This window comes from Sus scrofa, chromosome 8, assembly GCF_054392235.1.
Source record: "Sus scrofa isolate SSC_HxYL_T2T_F1_AM1 chromosome 8, Sscrofa_HxYL_maternal_Yorkshire_Landrace_v2.0, whole genome shotgun sequence".
Classification (NCBI taxonomy): domain Eukaryota; kingdom Metazoa; phylum Chordata; class Mammalia; order Artiodactyla; family Suidae; genus Sus; species Sus scrofa.
In genome coordinates this window covers 73,785,656-73,804,584 of record NC_139390.1, presented here as the reverse complement: position 1 = coordinate 73,804,584, position 18,929 = coordinate 73,785,656, and the positions used below count along the sequence as shown (strand labels likewise).

Sequence of the window (18,929 nt, the reverse complement as noted above, 5' to 3'; positions counted from 1 at the left end):
TATTGCCTTTACACTGATTGTAGGTGTACCACATGTGAGGTCATTGGCATAATAGGTCTGTTATGTTTACCATTCCAGATTCACTCCCCACCCTTTTTCACCCAGAAGGGACCAGAAGACACTTCCTTGGCCAAAGCATTATCAGGAGCTCTGTGGTTTTATCCTCGGTAGGGCAGGTATGATGATGGGAGCTGCTAAGGAATCTCAATTTCCTATGGAAAAAATAGGCTTCTGAAATAACAGAGTCCAGGTAGTGATGCTTATCTCAGAGACAAGGAGGATGCAGTTACCACAAAACACCACAGGATGGAATGGTAGTTAAGGTGCTTTGACCAATAGGGATCTGCAGTGATGACTGGTAGATCAAGGGTCTCTAGGAAACAACAGATGGACATCTTGTTAAGGTGCTACTTGACATAAAAAGATAAAAGGAGGAATTATGGGGGACAGTGGATTAAGGATTCAGCATTGTCACTGTAGTGGCTTGGGTCACTGATGTGGCATGGGCTAGATTCCTGGCCTGGGAATTTCTGCATGCTGCTGGTGTGCCCCTCCCCAGCCCCCCCCAAAAGATAAAAGGATTCTAGGTTCACTGAGCCTAACTCAAGTAATCACAGTGGAATTCACAGTCTTTTATTTAGTTCCCAGACCTAGAGCCCCTTAACGGAGGGGAGGGGAAGTCTCTGTGAGCAAGATCTCGTATGTATATTATGGAAGTTTCCTTCAGCTAGAGAGACCTGAAGAAGTTTACTGTTGTGACTGTGTAGGGTGGAGTAGGGGAAGAGAAATACCCAGACTTTCTGGAGATTTTTAGCTAGAGATTCTGAACCTCATAGTTTCCCAGGTAATGCATGTCGACATCAGATGGGAGATGGAATCTTGTTCACATCCATCTAGCAGGGTGTCCAGTGGCTCTCTCTTGTGGTTATTTCCCCAATCCAAGAATGTATAGTGACAATAGATGAGCCTAACAACTGGCAGAATTCCCCACTGATTCCTACACCAGTGGAATGAAAGCCATAATGGTAGGAAGTGCCAAGTGAAAGGAAGCTCCCGGAACTGTATTCCTTCCTCCAGTCGCCTCAACAAGACAGTAAGTCCCATAGGAAGAATTACAGAGGTTAGTGTCATCCCTGAAGGCTTGGGAGATAGAGGGAAGGGGAAGGGGACCTATCACCTCCCCATTTAACTCACTTGTTTGGCTGATGCAAATGCTAAATGGGTCGTGAGGACACAGTGGATTATTGCAAAATCCGTCAGGTGGCGATGCCAGTTGTAGTTCTAGTTTTAGATGTGGTAGCTTTATTAGAGCAAATCAGCATATTTTATGGAACCTTGTGTGTAGTTATTTATTTGGCAGATGGTTTCTTTCTATCCTACTAGTAAGAAAAATTAGAAGCAATTTGCTTTTTTAAATTTTAATTTATTTAATTATTTTTGCTTTTTAGGGCTGCACCCATGGCATGTGGATTTTCCCAGGCTAGGGGGTGAAATCGGAGCTATAGCTGTCAGCCTACACCACATCTCAAAGCAATGTCAGATCCCGGATCCAACCTGCATCCTCGTGGACACTAGTTGGATTCATTTCTGCTGTACCACAACTAGAATTCCAGAAGCAATTTGCTTTTAAAGGGCAGGGACAATACAAACTTATACCGTATTGCCCAGGAGTGTGTCACCTCTCTTGCATCCTGTCATAAGATAGTCCTGAGGGTCCTTAATCATCTTCAAATCTCACAGGAAACCATGATAGTCCATTACATTGAAGACACAGTGCAACAGGTTTTGATTAGCATGAAGCAGCAAGCCAGAGGATGGAAGATAAATACTGAAAAAGTTCACAGGGATGCTGACATTTCTAGAGATCTGTAGTCTGAGGCATGTCAAGATAGCTAAACTAAAAGGCAAGTTGTAGCCACTTGCACCACCCTACAGGAAGAGAGAAGCACAATGCTTTGGGACTTCTTTGTGTTTTGAAGATGACATATACACGTATTGTATAACTTGAAAGGCTGCCAGTTTTGAGTGGGACTTGGACTTATGGAGATATCTATGGCTCTATGGGACCTCTGGCCAGGTTCTGACAGGAGAAAAAGCACATGGAACTTTAGGGTTTTCTTTGTGAAAAGAAGTTTTTGCTTTGTTTTGGACCCTAATACAGACAATGTGCTGATTTTGGGATGCTAAGTGATTATGCTGTTTGAGTTGCCCATCTTGAACTAAATGATTTATTTATTTATGTACTTATTTATGTATGTCTTTATGTCTTTATTTATTTACTTATTTATTTTGCTTTTTAGGGCCATACCCGTGGCAAACAGAAGTTCCCAAGCTAGGGGTTGAATTGGAGCTGCAGGTGCTGGCCTATACCACAGCCACAGCAATATGGGATCTGGGCTGTGTCTGTGACCTATGCCGCACCTCACAGCGACCTCAGATTCTTAACCCATTGAGCAAGGCCAGAGATAGAACACGAATCCTCTTGGAAACTAATTGGGTTCTCAACCTTCTGAGCCTCAACAGGAACTCCTAGATGATTTATGATCTGCTGAACCACAAAACTGAATATAATCTGCAGCATTCCATTGTAAGTGAAAATGACTAGGCTTCAGAAAGTCTGGAGGCCTCAAGTAATTTACTTAAGCAACAGATTCAGATGTTCACATACTTCTTCTTTATAACTTTGATGCCTTTCACTCAATCCACACATTTGGCTTCACAGGGAGTTCTAAATGATTAGAATAACCAGATATCTATGTTTGCCCTAGGTAGTACTGGCTTATACCTGTTGTCCAGTGTTCATTCATCATTCATGACACCACTTTTCATTGAGAATCATGACCATCCTACCTATGATCAATTAGTGGAGAGGAAAGAGTGGGTGCCTGGTTCATGAATTTCTATATTCTGGCATCTGCTGGGAGTGCACAGTTAATGTACCACAACCGCACTCAGTGGGCAGAACTTTAAATGTTGTGTCTAGGAGTTCCTATCGTGGCTCAGTGGTTAACGAATCCGACTAGGAACCATGTGGTTTTGGGTTTGATCTCTGGCCTCACTCAGTGGGTTAAGGATCTGGCGTTGCCGTGAGCTGTGGTGTAGGTCGCAGACACGGCTCAGATCCCGCGTTGCTGTGGCTCTGGTGTAGGCTGGCGGCTACAAGCTCTGATTGGACCCCTAGCCTGGGAACCCCCATGTGCTGTGGGTGTGGCCCTAGAAAAGACAAAATAAATAAATAAATAAATGTTGTGTCTAGTTGTCTATTTTGTCGGAAAGGGCAGATGGCCTGAGATACAGATCTACACTGACACAGGGTCAGCACTGGATTGGTCAGCTGGTCAAGGACTTGGAATGAACAAAACTGAAAGATTACCAGTAAGGAGGTCTGGAAGTCAGGCCATTTAAACAGATATCTTAGAATGGGATATAGTGAGAAGATATTTATTTCTCATATAAATATCTATTAGAGGGAAGCCGTGATGGGGGAAATTTTCAGTAATGAAGATGGTTCCTCCTATGGTGACATTTAGCCTCTTTCCCTGTCCCCTTGGTGTTTGCTAATGGACCAGTGTTTGGTGGCAGCGTATCAACAGCTTGGTATCCCTCCTTGTCAGAGTTGACCCAACTATTAACACAGTTAAGTGCCCAGCCTGCCAATAGCAGAGGGCAACCCTGAGCCCTTTCTAGGAAAACATTCATTAGGGAAATTAGCATATGTGGTCTCAAAAAAATGCATGCTCTGGATTACAAAGAAGGACAAAAAGGGCAGCATGTGGAATGTGAATGGAAAAGCACATATTCATCAGATAATGGGAAAATTCCATTTCTCCATTGTTACTGCTGCTGCTGTTTTGCTAGGTTCTCCTTATGAAAAGGATCAGTAAGAAAAGAAGGAAACTACTATGATTCAGCAATTTTATCTGTGTACTTTACCTCTTTTAGTTCTCACAACCATTTCGTTTGTTGCATTGGTTGTAGCTCCATTATAGAAATGAAAACACAGAAGTGGAGAGGTTAAGTCTCACTTCCAAAGACTCATAGGTGATTAGACGTGATGTCAAGGTTTGAACCTGTATTTGTCTATATGTCTTTTACTATATTGCTTTTAAGGAGACTGTCTGGAATGCTAAGGTGCATCTCAGTGGGCATCTTCTGGCTACTGTGGAGGTCATTCTCTTATCTCTGCACCTTTTCCAGAGCCACTATGGGACACTAACTGAATCGTGATCTCCTGCACCTCTCTTTCAGCTCTAGCCTATGGAGTAAGAGTGATCAGGGCTCTGCCTGAAAAGAGAGAGGAAACAGGAGGTGGCTGCATGCTCTTGTTAAGGCTCCTGAAGTATCCTAGGTTGGGAGGTATTTCAGGGCTCTCTTCCTTGGCTGCATCTCCAAAATCTTCAGAAGAGATGGAAGGGAATATGAGTTCCATGGATTCTAAGACCTGGGTTGGGCAACTTGGGAGGAGGTGGAGAGAATGGCGGAGGAGGCTACTCTTTTGAGGTGAGGCTACTTTTGACATCTGGCCTTGGAAACTCTTCATTTAGGCAAATAGCCCTGACTGATACATACCTAGTTTTGTGACAAGTAATGATCATTTTCTGGGTTCTCTTTTCCTACATTATATTTCACAGAAATGAGCTAATTTTCACAAGTTGCCCACATGACTTCTCTCTTGCGTTTCTTCCTTTCGGAGGCCTCATTCTGCAGATGCTTTCAATACTGTTTTGAGGAGACTTGTGTGATCCCTCCCAGCCCCTTCAATGCCCTGATCTTAGACTGGATTAGGGGCCTTCTCTGTGGCTCTGGAGTACCCTGTTCTTGGCCTTATCATAGAACCTTTCACACATGCTGTAAGTTTGGGAGTATCTGTTCTGCAGTGTTGTTGTAAGATTGTACATGCAGAGTACTTGAGCTTGGCCTAGAGTGGCTGTTTTTCTTATTATTGTGGTTTTTTGTCTATTTGTCAGTCATTCCCACTGAAAGCTCTAAGGGAAGAGGCTGTGTTCCTGCTCCCTAGCACAGTGTCTAGGACATCGGTAGATACTCAATAAACTTTTCAAGAAAGAAAAATGAGTTGAATAAAATGGATTAAAGAGTAGCAAAGGCAGGGGATGAGTATGCTTTTCTTAATGACTTAAATATATGTAAATAATAAGCGTATACTTCCTGATATTTTCAGTGAGAAAAATTCTTTATTTAAAATAGGCTAAATGTTTTTAGTAGATTAAATAAAATACTCTACAAATGAGAATTTAAAATCCAATATACCAAACCCAGTAATACCAGTCAGGGATTGTCCACCAAACCCTGTTTAATAACGTTTGAGTGAAATAACTTATAATTCTAAGAATATGTGCCTTTGCTTAGAGTAAAATTTCCAAAGCAGTGTCACATTTCCTGGATATAACAGTGTCATGCTAGTAAGAGAAATTCATAATGCCAAGACAGCTAAGAAACTGATTTTTGAATGCAGAGACCTTTAGACTTGCTCTCATGTCATTAAAAGTGTTTCTAAATCACAGTGACAGGTGACACATTTTATTTCAATAAGAGAATGAAAGCAAGAAGAGGACCTATACTATTTCTAGCCACTTGTATTTATTAATATGTGCTTAGCGCTTTTAATGCCTTTGCTGCAGAAGGGTAATAAGTGTTTTTGCAAAAAGATATACTATGGGGACAAAGCTGGGGAGCTTGTGCATACAGAAAGTAGCCGATATTTCAAGGCTCTCAGGGCTCTTGGAAACGCCACGCATCACGCTTAATCTGGGGCTGCTGGGCTTTGTTGCCTGGCATTGATGTATGCTCACTGTATGGGGTCGCTGTGGAATCCATGGTCATTTCTTCCTGGAGACCCAGAGTTGTGGTCTCATCGGCACCGTAGGTCTCATAAGCATCAGCTAATCCGGGGGTCATCAGTGGGTCAGCATCTGCTGGGGTCACCCCGGGGGGTCCCCTGCTCCGCCCTGCAGGGCCTCTTGCTAGGTTGGGAATTTTGCCCTTTGGATTAGCAAGAAGCCCTCCGAGGACACCAGATGCTACCTCTGAAAAGAGAGCTGGGCTTTCAGGATCAGCTGTGTTGGCCTCCGCCACTGGAGAGCCTTCTGCACCTCCTTCTCCCTTCTCGGGGCCTTTGGTTCCAGCAGCTGGGGAGTCAAACTCCAGAGTAAAGTCCCCACCCTTGGCTGAGTTGGGGGGCATCCCTCCAAGGTTGGGCCTCATGCCTCCAAATCCTGGGAACATGGCTCCATAGGCCAAGGGGCCTCCTCTTCCTCCCTGGAAAAAAACATTTACCAAAGACACTATTATCAAGTGCTGTTAACTGTACCATGCAGTTATATCAGGTCAAAATCACTGAGAAACCATAAAAAACCAATACGGAACAGGGACTTGACTGACAGCTTTGTGTAAGCACATTTCTCACTGTACTAGCTTCTGCACTTTTCTGGATGGTGGTGCTCACTTCTTCAAAGGGATATGAAGACCCTCTGAATTTCGAGTAAGCAGGGCAGAACGAAGTCTACAGGCAAATGTTAGTTTGAATTTAATTTTAAGAAAACAATAAGCAGCTGAAATGGGCAATACCATTAAAAAATAAACAAAAACAGATCCATTCCTGAGTTTGTTGAGCAAAGTTTTTTTTTCTCTATTTAATTTTATTTTAATGATTTTTATTTTTTCCATCATAGTGGTTTACAGTGTTCTGTCAGTTTTCTACTGTACAGAAAGGTGACCCAGTCACATGTACATTCTTTTTCTTACATTATCATGCTCCATCGTAATGTTAAGCAAAGTTTTGAAGGATCTTGTCAATATCATTTCTCACTATCCTCCAAATGAGTGAAGCCCCATACAGTGTTTTTCGCTTTCTAATTTTCTTCTTTCTTTTAAAAGAACAAGAAGCTTGGTATTGCTGGAGGAACTGAAATATTTTCTTTCTGTGGACAGTTGAAATTCTAGAACTGACCTTGTTTCTTTTTTTTTCCCTTTGTTGCCAAAAATATCAGGGCCAAAATCTCGGGCTACTTAACAGCAATTGTGCATGGCCTTGTAACTTGCATATCTGTATTCTCATTTCCTCATAATTTTGACTCATTTTAAATTCTGTCTTCAATTTTTTGGGGTTATGGTTTATTGTGTTTTTTGTAAGCTACAGGAAAATCTTTTAAGAATGAGGCAGAATATAAAACAGTTAATAGAAATTATAAAATGATGATTAACACTTTTTTTTTTTTTTTTTTTTTTTTTTTTTTGTCTTTTCCAGGCCACACTGAGGTTCCCAGGACAGGGGTCCAATCAGAGCTACAGAGGCCGGCCTACACCAGAGCCACAGCAATGCGGATCCGAGCCGTGTCTGTGACCTACACCACAGCTCACGGCAACGCTGGATCGTTAACCCACTGAACGAGGCCAGGGATTGAACCCACAACCTCGTGGTTCCTAGTCGGATTCATTAACCCCTGAGCCATGATGGGAACTCCTGATCTCAGATTTTATTTTATTTTATTTTATTTATTTTTGTCTTTTTGCCATTTCTTGGGCCGCTCCCGCGGCATATGGAGGTTCCCGGGCTAGGGGTCGAATCGGAGCTGTAGCTGCCAACCTACGCCAGAGCCACAGCAACACAGGATCCGAGCCATGTCTGCGACCTACACCACAGCTCACGGCAACGCCAGAACCTTGACCCACTGAGCAAGGGCAGGGATCGAACCCTCCACCTCATGGTTCCTAGTCGGATTCCTTAACCACTGCGCCACGACAGGAACTCCCTCAGATTTTAAAGTAAAGTGATATGTGTAGATAATGACAACAGAATAAGAATATGCTTAACTTGTTAATATATCTTGAGTTTTACACTAATATAATTTTAAACTTAGTTAACTTTTTTCTTTTTGATCTTTCAATTTTGAGGTCTAAATGATTTGCATTTTCTTGAACCTGTTTTGAGGGCTTAAGTAGTTTGAGAAGGAATGGGAACTCTATGAACTATGTGTATGTTTTTTGGTTTGAAATGTTTGCTGTTCATTAATGGTCGATTTTCAAGAATTTTCTCCTGTGCTCATATTCAAGAAATGGGGCAAAATCCTATGTGCAAGAATAGTCATCACTCAGAAATGACTGTACAGGAAATGTGATGAAATCTTTGCAGGCTGCTTCAGAATCAACTTTTGATTTTGGAGTGGAACAGCCCAAGTCCTGTGCTGTATATTTAGCTACATTCATGGCCGATGCCTCTTGTAGCCAGTGATTGTCCTCCCTTGGCTACTGTTTAAGAAGATTTTGAAAACATTACTCACCGCCATTTCTTCTGAGCTCAGGATGCCAAGTCTGGCAGGAGAGTTCTGCTCAAGAAGAAACACTGCATCATATTAGGAACCAGCATCTGATTCCTGTTATCTTTGAAGCTACTCAAGACAAAGTTAAAAGTCATTTGGTCTTATCTTAAGCTTAATATTAATGCTGTGTCCAGAAGCAGAGTAAATTGGAGAGATGAGTTCTTATTGAAGAAATGTAGCCAATTTGGATAATTCAGATAGAAAATTTACCTTTTCTTTAATGCTGGTGTGTGTGTGTGTGTGTGTGTGTGTGTGTGTGTGTGTGTGTGAGAGAGAGAGAGAGAGAGAGAGAGAGAGAGAGAGAGAGAGAGAGAGATAGAGAGAGAGAGACTGCCTGGCCAGAATTACCTGAATAGGAAGTGTGCCTCCTTGCCATTTCAGTTACTAACTTAGACATTCAGAGAATATGGAATCTATTGTGTAAGACCTGTGTTTTATAATAGTATAGCTTAAGATAGCTTAATTAAAATGGTGCTTTTTTTTTTTTTTTTGATTTTTAGGGCCGCACCTGAGGCACATAGAAATTTCCAGGCTAGGGCTCGAATTGGAACTGCAGCTGCTGGCCTACACCACAGCCACAGCCATGCAGGATCCAAGTTGTGTCTGTGACCTACGGCACAGCTAATGGCAACACCGTATCCTTAACTCACTGAGCAAAGCCAGGGATCAAACCCATATCCTCATGGCTATTAGTTGGGTTCATAACCTGTTGAGCCACAATGGAAGCTCCCTTAAAATGGTAATTTTTATAGGATAAACACTTACCAATTGATTTGCTCCGTAGGACATGTAAAACATTCCTGGATAAAGCTAAATATAAATACAATAATCATCAAAAAATGCATTTCCCAAGAGAAAAAATTTTAAGTAAATTATGAAGTGGTATTATAAAAAAAACTTACTGGAGATGGCTTATCTTGTGGCACTGGTCCCTGAGATATCAAACGGGCTATTGGAAACATCTTTAAGTGGTAGAAAAGAGATAAGCAATTGATATTTGCTATAACACAGGCAAACTTCCCATTACAGCCATTTCTGAGAGTTATGTGAAACACATTTTCAGATGGATTACTATGATAAACAACTATTTAATAGTTAAGAAAACAAAGGAACCCATTACACTTCATAGTCATAGATAAATGGGGCAATTAAAAATTTTTATTCTTCTTTCTGAAGGTATAGAAATGTATTTCCCAAAAAAGTGTCTTTGTACTTACCGATGGATCTTGTGGATCAGCAAAATCCAGTCCTGGTAGCTGCATCAGAAATATCAGAATTACTGAACAATCAAAACGGACAAAGTGTAACATTGTAAATCAGCTCTACTTTAATTTAAAAAAATGTGAAAAAAAGAAAAAATAGGCAAAGTGAACTGTCAAAGGTCTTATGATTATGACAAAGAAGTCTAAAACGAATTTCCCTATTTTTACTTTCATTTCGTCTTAGAGGGTACAACCTAAGAGATTACAGTTGCCCTTTACTGACATGACTCAAATGCGTGGCTGGGAGATGGGGCATGTCTGTCATGAATTTACTTTGTCTTGTAGAATAGAAAGTAGTGGATTTTGGAATCAGAGCATGCCTGCTTGGTTAGGAGGCTAGATCTGCCACTTAATTTTTATGTAATTGTGGGAAAATTGTATAATCTCTCAAAGTCTGTCTTTTCTTCTTCTTCTTTTTTTTTGGTCTTTTTGCCTTTTCTAGGGCTGCTCCCGTGGCATATGGAGGTCCCCAGGCTAGGGGTTTAATTGGAGCTGTAGCCGCCAGCCTACACCAGGGCCACAGCAACTTGGGATCCAAGCCATGTCTGCAACCTACACCACAGCTCAATGCAATGCCGGATCCTTAACCCACTGAGTGAGGCCAGGGATTGAACCCGCAACCTCATGATTCCCAGTCGGATTCATTAACCACTGAGCCACGACAGGAACCCCCATGTCTTGTCTTTTTTTTTTTTTAAAGGATGCTATTATCTATAGGATTGGAATCAGGACAATATGGGGGAATGTTAAATGCTTGCGACATACTGGTTACATGGTACCTTCTTTCCTGTCCACTGCTCTTTTCTTTCTGTTATTATAAGATATTTTTGCTTGATTCTCTTCTCTACTACCCAATAGAGAAAGAAGAATGCAAAAATACTTCTCACAATGCTGATGGATCAGTTACTCTTCTCAGTCTTTCTAACACTGAAAAAGAGCCTGATGATAGGAAGCCTGGACTTCTCTGGGCTGTCCTATTTCCTCTGAAAACTTTCATCTTTTACAACTAAGAAACCAATTTTTATAGGGGCAGGATCTTTTAGAATCCATGCCCCATCTTAGAAGGCAAAGGGCAGGAATGGATATTCATGTTCTTCTCCCAGATATGTCAATAGTATGAAAATGTATTTATACTTTCATGCATTATGCTTAAAGCTCTGATTATTTAAATGTGCTCTGAAAATTGGTTCTCTTTTATTAAGTTAGTGGATGACCCCCATCTGACTTCTGAGAAGAATTACCTCGGCCTCTGGTGGCTTTTCTGATGGTGCCACCTGCTGCTGAACCATTGGCCCCTCTACTTGCTGCAAGGGCGGATGTCCCTGGTAAATTGGAGGCTGAGGTACTCCCTTCTGGACTGGGTTCTGGATGGAGGTTACGACAGTGGGCTGGAGGAAAGGCTTCTGTCCCGGCTGTTGAGGCTGCAAGGATGGCTGCGATGGGAGAGGTGGGGGGTGCACAGGCAAAGAATATTCATACTGCAGAGAAATTTGAAAGGAGCGTCAGGAAGCGATGGCTCACTGAACTGTGGTGTCTAGAATTTCTACAGCAAAAGGGCTTGGGAAAGTTTCTAAGTAGAAGAGAGTCTAGGGGAATTGTTTTGGAGCTGTGTGACATGGGAAGTATCTCACTTTAAGTCAGTGTTATCTGGGCAGTCCGATAGGGGTCTGCCTCCCCTACTTCCTTTCGGACTGACTGCCACTGCTCACAGAGATGTGAAGCTAAATGATCTGGGTAGAATGAATCATTTCCTCCTCTCTGTCCCCTGAGCTGCCTCTGCTTATCTCTGTTTTACCACTTTCTCACTAGATTGCAATTATTTGTTATAAATCTTTGTCTCTTTGTCAACAGAGAGAAAATAATATATCTTATTTATTTTTCTAGCCCTAGAACTTAACACAGTTCCTAAGAAGTGCCTAGCCCATGATAGATAGTATATTTTTTGAGTTAATGAAAGGAAAAAGGGTAAGTAAATAAAGTACCAATCAAATTCCTGAATCACGAGTTCATTTTAGAAACAATCAAGTAGAGAAACAGTCACCATTAGCATAATTTACTGGCCCACTAAATGTGGCATGGTGAGTAATGCTGCTTATTGTAGAAAACCATCTGTTATCAGGCATTCTGATTAAAACAATCGTGTTTTGTTGCTCCTCTTTGAAATCACCTGTTGTGTATGCCTCCCTCCCAAATAGGTTTCAAGCTACTGAAAGTGGCTTAGGGGTCTCACAACAATCTGGCTGTACTTTATCTCTTCAACTACTGCCCATCTCCAAACTCCTTACCTCTCATTCATTACTTATATTTCACAATTTAGCACTTTGTAATATGTGGTCTTGTCTTATTCCCTAATCAGATGTGGAATTTCCTAAGCCTTGGAGCCATTCTTGAATGCCTTCACTTTCACTCCCAATCTACTGTTTGGTTTATGTATTTATTAGGTTAACTGATTGATATATTTATTCATTGTTGTAGGGCTCATAATGTCCTAACTAGGACTTTGGCAATATTTTAAATATGTCTTTGAGTAATTATTTAAGGAATCTTGACTAAAATCAAGTATTTTCCAGGATGTAGCCTGCTTTTATTTTGAGGATACTTTGTCTATTGTTATTTTCCATATTTTTATTGACCATACAGGTCTCTTATATTTTGAAGGCCATGTCTTCCTATTTGAAGTACATATAAATAAATGTACAAATGAGTGGAAACTTGGGAGCATTTTATTTTAAATTTTCCTAAACCCTAAAACAGTTATAGCTTTTGATTTACTGTTATTTGGGTAATTTTTTTGCTCATTATTATTACCTACTTGTGGTTAGTATAGGACAACTTAGAGAAGGAAAGTAGGGAGTATTTTAGAGCTTGAAGTTTCAGACAGATTGATGAAATTAACTTACCTGTTGAGTTTCATGTTCCCTTGGTCTCATCCATTGGAAGGAGGAGTGTGGTGGAAGGAGACCATGCATCCACAGAGAATTAAATGATTTCCCAAAGCCAAATCTTGAATACTAAAGACATGGAGAAAAAAGTATGCTTGAATTTCGGTGTTGTCTTAAACTTGGTTTCTATTTTCTAGAAAATCCAGAGTGTAGAGATTTTAATATGAATTTAATATGAATAGGTACATCTTCCAACAGACTTGCTTTCTATTCTGAAACAGCCCACAGTATTCCCATGAACTTATTTGCTATTTAACTTTTTAGGTATTCATATTTTGGGTTGTATAATAAAATTGATATTGCAAAAGATAATCTTTTTCTTACTAAAGAAAATTCAACATTGTTTTTATTTTCTCCTGTCATCCTATCCCAGGACCTTATTTCCTTTTAGGTTATCTTAATTACTCATTTGGTCTTTCAATATTTAGGATGTTGCTTATTTGCAAACAGATTTTATGAATTATAGTGCTGCTGCTGGTATCACTACCACCATGACCACACATACGCAAAAAGAAATATTTGAAGACAAGGTTACCTGAGAAAGCATGTTTAGTCCCTGCAAACTTCCCAACTGTCTCATTGTCTATAAAGAAAAAAAGGTGGGTTAGTGTTTGCCATATATTTTCTTTTATTTGTATAACACAATTTATTTCTCAGCATATGGTAGTGTTAGCACAAAGTTTGAGGTGGGTCAGTTTTTTTTTTTTTTTTAAATTGAATCATTGGAGTATAGTTGACTTACAATGTTATATTAGTTTCAGGTGTATAGTAAAGTGAATCAGTCATATATATAAATATATCCATTCTTTTTTGTGGGTGAGTCAATTTGAAAAAATAATAAGATACAAACCATCACTAAAAAGGGGAAATATTTGCTATAAAATAGTGAGCTTGCTTTTTGTCTTTAATTAAAGAGAGAAAATATCGCTTAACATGGAGGTCATGTTGAAACACGGGAAAATAGCTCATTCAACTAAAATCTCAATGTAATCATGAAGACGTTGTTTCACTGACTCTTTTTGTCCCATTTAACTTACTTTGCCTTTTACAAATTTAGCCCAAAGAGAAATTTGAAAAAAACAGGCAAACAAACCAAACCAAATCAAAACAAAATAACCCTGCCTCCTTCCCAAATAAAGAAGCCCTCAAAATAATAAATATAAAATCCTGGGGAAAATGACAAATATCTGGATAGATGGTCAAGAATGCTGCCAATTTTGGGAGTCCCTGGTGGCCTAGTGATTAAAAGATCTGGCATTGTTTCTACTGTTGCTCAGGTCACTGCTGTGGTGTGAGTTTGATCTGTGGCCCAGGAACTTCTGCATGTCACAGGCATGTCCAAAAACAAAACAAAACAAAACAAAATGCTGCCAATTTAACAGAAAGTCAATTTCATTTTTTCCTGGGAAGAGGTTTAGAGTGCTTTGAGTTGAGTTTAAACTAAAAAGTAAGAAAAAAACCACCCTTAATGAATTAGCTTCCATGTGAAATAAGCATCTAGCACATTACAAGTATCGATTGCCTTCAGATTGTTATGATACAAATACATTTTGCAAGGCCTTGTGAAAAATATGTAATTTCATAAATATTTTTCTTTTAATAACTTTATATCTTCTACTGATATTGTCAAACATACCTATTTTGCTGGGAGTTTATAAACAGAGTATATATTAGTTATGAACTGCAGTAAGACAAACACAGGCCATGTAGGAGGTACCATAGTACAGGGTCCATAGTACATAGCACAGAGTTAATGCTATTTACAGTCCTCATCAACAGTTACATTTTATAAGGTAAATTTTCTTCATGGGAACTTTATCATATACTATAAGGAGAAGGAACTAAATATAAATAAACCATTTCTGACTTCAGAACAATGTGTTTTAATTAATGTATAAACAATATCTATTAGGTATTAAATATTAGTATTGCTTTGATTCATATACAGATATATTTTAAAGACCAAAAACACCTGAAAGTTTAAAATTGCAGTAAAATTAAAAGATGAGGCTCTAATAAATGTCATAAACTTCCCTGAAACTGCACAAGAAGACAGCCACTGACTTCTGGCTAGGAAAACAGAAACAGCGTGTGTATTTCTCTGTTATAAGGAACATACCAATGTAAAGATCATATGTAAATACTCTGACAATACATACCTCAAGGCTCAAACTAGCCACACCTGGGGTTCCAGGTTGCCGAGGAAATGCCTGAAAGGAAATAGGAATAATTTTGTTTTCTCTCTCTCTCTCTCTCTTTTTTTTTTCTCTCTGATGAAAAACTTCCTTACCCACTGAAAATACAAAGCCATACCTGTACATGAGGGCCTACTGATATTGGTTTATCACCCTAATGACTTGAGCTTCTGGGTAGAATAAAGGAATTTAGATTGTTTGGGGTATTACCATGATATTTAATGATTTTGCTCACAGAAATCATCTACCCTTTGCCTGCCTCTTAGGGCTATGTTGCTTTAGAAGCAAAATTTGATTTAGTTTGAAAGTTACATTGAAAACAGAAGAGGAATGAAATAAAGCAACAAAATAGAAAACTAACAACTAAACTTAAATATTATCACATAGAAAAGCAAAGGGAACAAAATCAAACTCAATTTTCTTGTGAGTTTGACAAATGTACATGCTTTGCTTTGTGGAATGTGGCATGGGATCATGGCATTGGGTAAATCCATGTGCAAAACCTAACTTGTCTCCCATTCAAAGGGCTTCAACAAATTTTAGTGAAAGTTTACTTTTTTAATTTTTATTTTTTCTTCTTTTTGTTTTAATTTTTATTGTGAAAGATTATTTTATCTGTAAATCTGTTCACCTGTGTTTATATTTTTGGGATCATATCAAAGGCATTTTTTTCTTAAGTAAAAGACATTCTAGCATCAAATACTATTATACTTAATGTGTTCATTTAAAAGTTGTTAAAAAGTAGATTTTTTTTTTTCTTTTTTGGATCACACCAGCTGCATATGGAAGTTCCAAGGCGAGGGGTTGAATTGGAGCTACAGCTGCCGGCCTACACCACAGCCACAGCTGCTGGCCTACACCACAGACACAGCAACGTGGGATCTAAGCTGCATCTGCGACCTACACCACAGCTCGCGGGAATGCCGGATCCTTAACCCACTGAGTGAAGCCAGGGATTGAACCCACATCCTCATGGATACTCGTTGGATTCCTTTCCACTGCACCGCAACGGGAAATCCTCCCCTCCACTCCCCCTTTCTTTTTGCTTTTTAGGGCTGCACCTGTGGCATATACAGCTAGGTTTTTAAAGTGTAAGATATTTTCATTTCTAAGCCAATCCTTATTAATATGCATGAATATAAGTGGGGGAAAAAACCCAGAAAATGCAAGAGAAGAGTAACAATTAGAGTAAATTAGATTTCAAGGGTTTTTGGTTCTTTGGATATTCTTACCATCTAAGGTCAAGGAGTTTTAATGCCTTCCTTCCTTCATTTAAACCACAGATATTTTTGGAGTCTCTAGCAGTCTCTAGTAGAGCCTTTTTTCCTCTTATTGGCCAGTACATAAATAAAGTAATTGGGACAGATTCAACTACAGGACAAAGTATACTTTGCTTTCTGTTTGGTTCAAGTCATGAATTAATGAACAATATTGACATGAATGTAGGTGGACAGAGGATACCTTTCCCATGAGGAAGTAAAGGAGAAGAACATCTGATTTGGTAGGTGGTCAGTTGGCAGTTGTCCTCTTCCTCAGACTGGACCTGACCTACACAAGTATGGACCTTTATAGGTTCCCAGAATGTCAAGCTGTTAGACTGATGGTGATGGCTGAGGTGGCACCAATGTCAGTATCATATAGAAGTAAGCTAAGATGGCAGCTTCAGTTTTTCTCTCATTTAATATTCATGTTGAATAATGGAATAGAAACTTTTCTGCAGAATGGAGGTTTTTCATCCTCGTAGTCAGTTTTCATCACTCTTTCCCAAAACATTTTAATTTTAAGAGACCCAAACAGCTAATCCTCTGTATCAAGAGCTTAAATATTTTGAATTTCTTTTTAGGCCACCTATGAACTCCTTAAGACAAGTCCATGCCCCATTCATCTTGGTGTCTCCAGTGCCAGCATGTTGCTGGGTATGTGGTAGGTACTCAGTCAATATTTGCCAAATGCCTATTGCAGCTGAATGAAGTCTTTGTGTCAACAGAATCACACGCTATTGGCTGGACTGGTTCAGTGCTCAAAGGATTGTATTTGTATGAAATCATCTCAATATGTGACAGAGGGGACCAGTCGTGGTACTGTAACATAGAGTTAGCCCCATTGCCATGGCATGTTTTGATTTAAGAAACTTTAGCTCTCAGTCACACAATATCTCCCCATAAGACAAATTTGTTGGTTAATTATTAGCTTCAAAATGGAGTTACTTAGCTCATGGCTAATATTGTTCTTTTAAAATTGAGGAAGAAATACTTTACTTTTTGGAGAAATTTCCTTCTTCCACTTCAGTGTGATAGTGGTAGTAGGTAGTTGATTATAAATTTGTGTTTTGGTATTGTTGGAGACCACATGCATCTTTTAACTCTGAATGGATGGAGTAAGACTTAGAAGTTGTCTTTGGAATATTTAAAAGTTCTGCTTGAATAGGAAAATTATATATTTGCTATTTTTTGGGGGGTAGTAAGGGATGACATCTGGGCAACTATGACTTTTGACTCAGTGGGATGATACCCCTGGATTGACTCAAGTGAGGTCATTTATGGACACTCAGCCACATCCTTCAGGCAATGTCCCTACTAGGGCATCCTCTGCAAGACTCACTTACCGGCACTGCAGAACTCATTTTCAGGAGGCACAGGATCAGTACCATGTCCTTCATTTTGAAAAGTGGAATCTGAAACAGAGTTGGATTGGAGAATTAAATCAGATGAATTTTTATTTAGGATTGGTTAAAAGACAATATTTCCATGAATCAAGTCTCTGTTCTTCCAATACAGATAGATTTGAAACAAAAACAAAACAATTAAATGTTGCCAAACAACTGATGTGTATTTACTAGTTTTTGGAATGAATTGGTAAGCAATTAAAACATTTCTAAATACTTAAAAAAAAAACCAGAGCTACCACTTAAATGAACATGTGGGAACATCTCCATGAATATTCTTTAAATGCTGTTTGATTTCATAAAATAAATTATGAATTTAAAAATCCCTTCCACTATGTGAAATTTTGGTCTACTAAGGTGATGATTCACAGGATTTTATACTTTGTTTCCCTCCAGAGTAAATTTTGAAATGCATTTTAAATGTAATACAAGCAAAAATCATTATATAACAAACCTTTCTGTGCAGATACAAAGGTATGCAGTTCTATGTTGAGGTTATCCAGGAAACCATGCCAAAATTATCTTTTTGAAATAAAAATGAACTGTTTTAATTTCCTTTGATATTATTGGAAAATACATCTCAAAATTGAGTTTTCCTCTTTCTAAAATGAATTATCTCTTTAGATCTATAAATTCAAAAAGCTCTTTATTCTCACATGAACAGAAATCTGACTAGTCAAGAAATTTGCTCAACTTTTAATACTTTTCTAAATTAGGTACTGTCACTAATAACCACAAATAGTAAAAAAAAAAAAAAAAAAGTCTATAGATAAGTCTTTTTTTCCTTAGCTGGAAGGGTATTAGACATGTCTGCTCTGGAACATGCTAATAATGGTTTTACAATAAGCCATTATTCAGCTTCCGACAAATGAAGATAAATCCTCCTTATAAAGCTGCCTGGAGATAGGAAGAAAGAACTTAGAGGAATCACATGGAAATCATAAAATCACATTTTACCTTCAGTGCTGGCATGCACAGTGCTCTCAGGGCCTGGTGATGCCAACCAAGATAGCTCTAAGAAAAGAAGATTAAATTTTTTTTCTGGACTGTAGCCTGGGACTCACTCTGTATCTCTCATTCAAGGAAGACCTGAAACCTTTATTTAAAGTGCCAATCCACCAATCAAAGTTAAGCTAAATGGAGGAAAAAAAACGCAACAACTCTGCTCCTGCAATTAGCACACACCCTTTTATTTCATGCGAGGACATTGGCCCAGTAGAGTCTCATTACTTTTAATTGTAACTCAACCCCTGTATTTATTCAGAGAACGCGATTGCAGGGAAGACAGTAAAGGAATAATGAACATAAACTCTGAAGACAGTCATTTTAGTGAGCTGGGGAAAATATATGTGAAATAGGCAAAATAAACCGTTACCTGTTTTATGCAGGCCTTTTTTTTTTTTTTTTTTTTTTTCATCTTCAGGCAAACTAGTGACCCAGAGCCAGTATTCTCAAGATTTTCACTTTCATGTTTGTTGTGGTAAAAGTAATTCTCCTCCCTTCCCCTAACATAGACTCAGTCCAGAAGG

General features: G+C 39.1%; 1 protein-coding gene across 2 annotated transcripts; it reads right to left on the bottom strand.

Annotated features, from left to right (window-relative positions):
* Positions 1-5,172: 5,172 nt before the first annotated feature.
* On the bottom strand, positions 5,173-18,460 carry AMBN (ameloblastin). Of its 2 annotated transcripts, NM_214037.1 has the most exon segments (11): positions 5,177-6,276; positions 8,298-8,342; positions 9,102-9,146; positions 9,239-9,298; positions 9,554-9,592; positions 10,840-11,076; positions 12,499-12,609; positions 13,076-13,123; positions 14,700-14,750; positions 17,341-17,409; positions 18,358-18,460. In NM_214037.1, coding segments are annotated over 11 exon segments (1,266 nt in total). In that variant the 5' UTR covers positions 18,373-18,460; the 3' UTR covers positions 5,177-5,730.
* Between the last annotated feature and the right edge of the window lie 469 nt (positions 18,461-18,929).

Bases quoted from the DNA above. Each gene is read 5' to 3' on its own strand.
- AMBN (XM_084970972.1), bottom strand. From the start codon at position 9,646: ATGTTACACTTTGTCCGTTTTGATTGTTCAGTAATTCTGATATTTCTG. The intron at 9,299-9,553 runs GTAAGTACAAAG...TACCACTTAAAG, and splicing joins CTGATCCACAAGATCCATCG to ATGTTTCCAATAGCCCGTTT. The intron at 9,147-9,238 runs GTAAGTTTTTTT...ATTTATATTTAG, and splicing joins CACAAGATAAGCCATCTCCA to CTTTATCCAGGAATGTTTTA.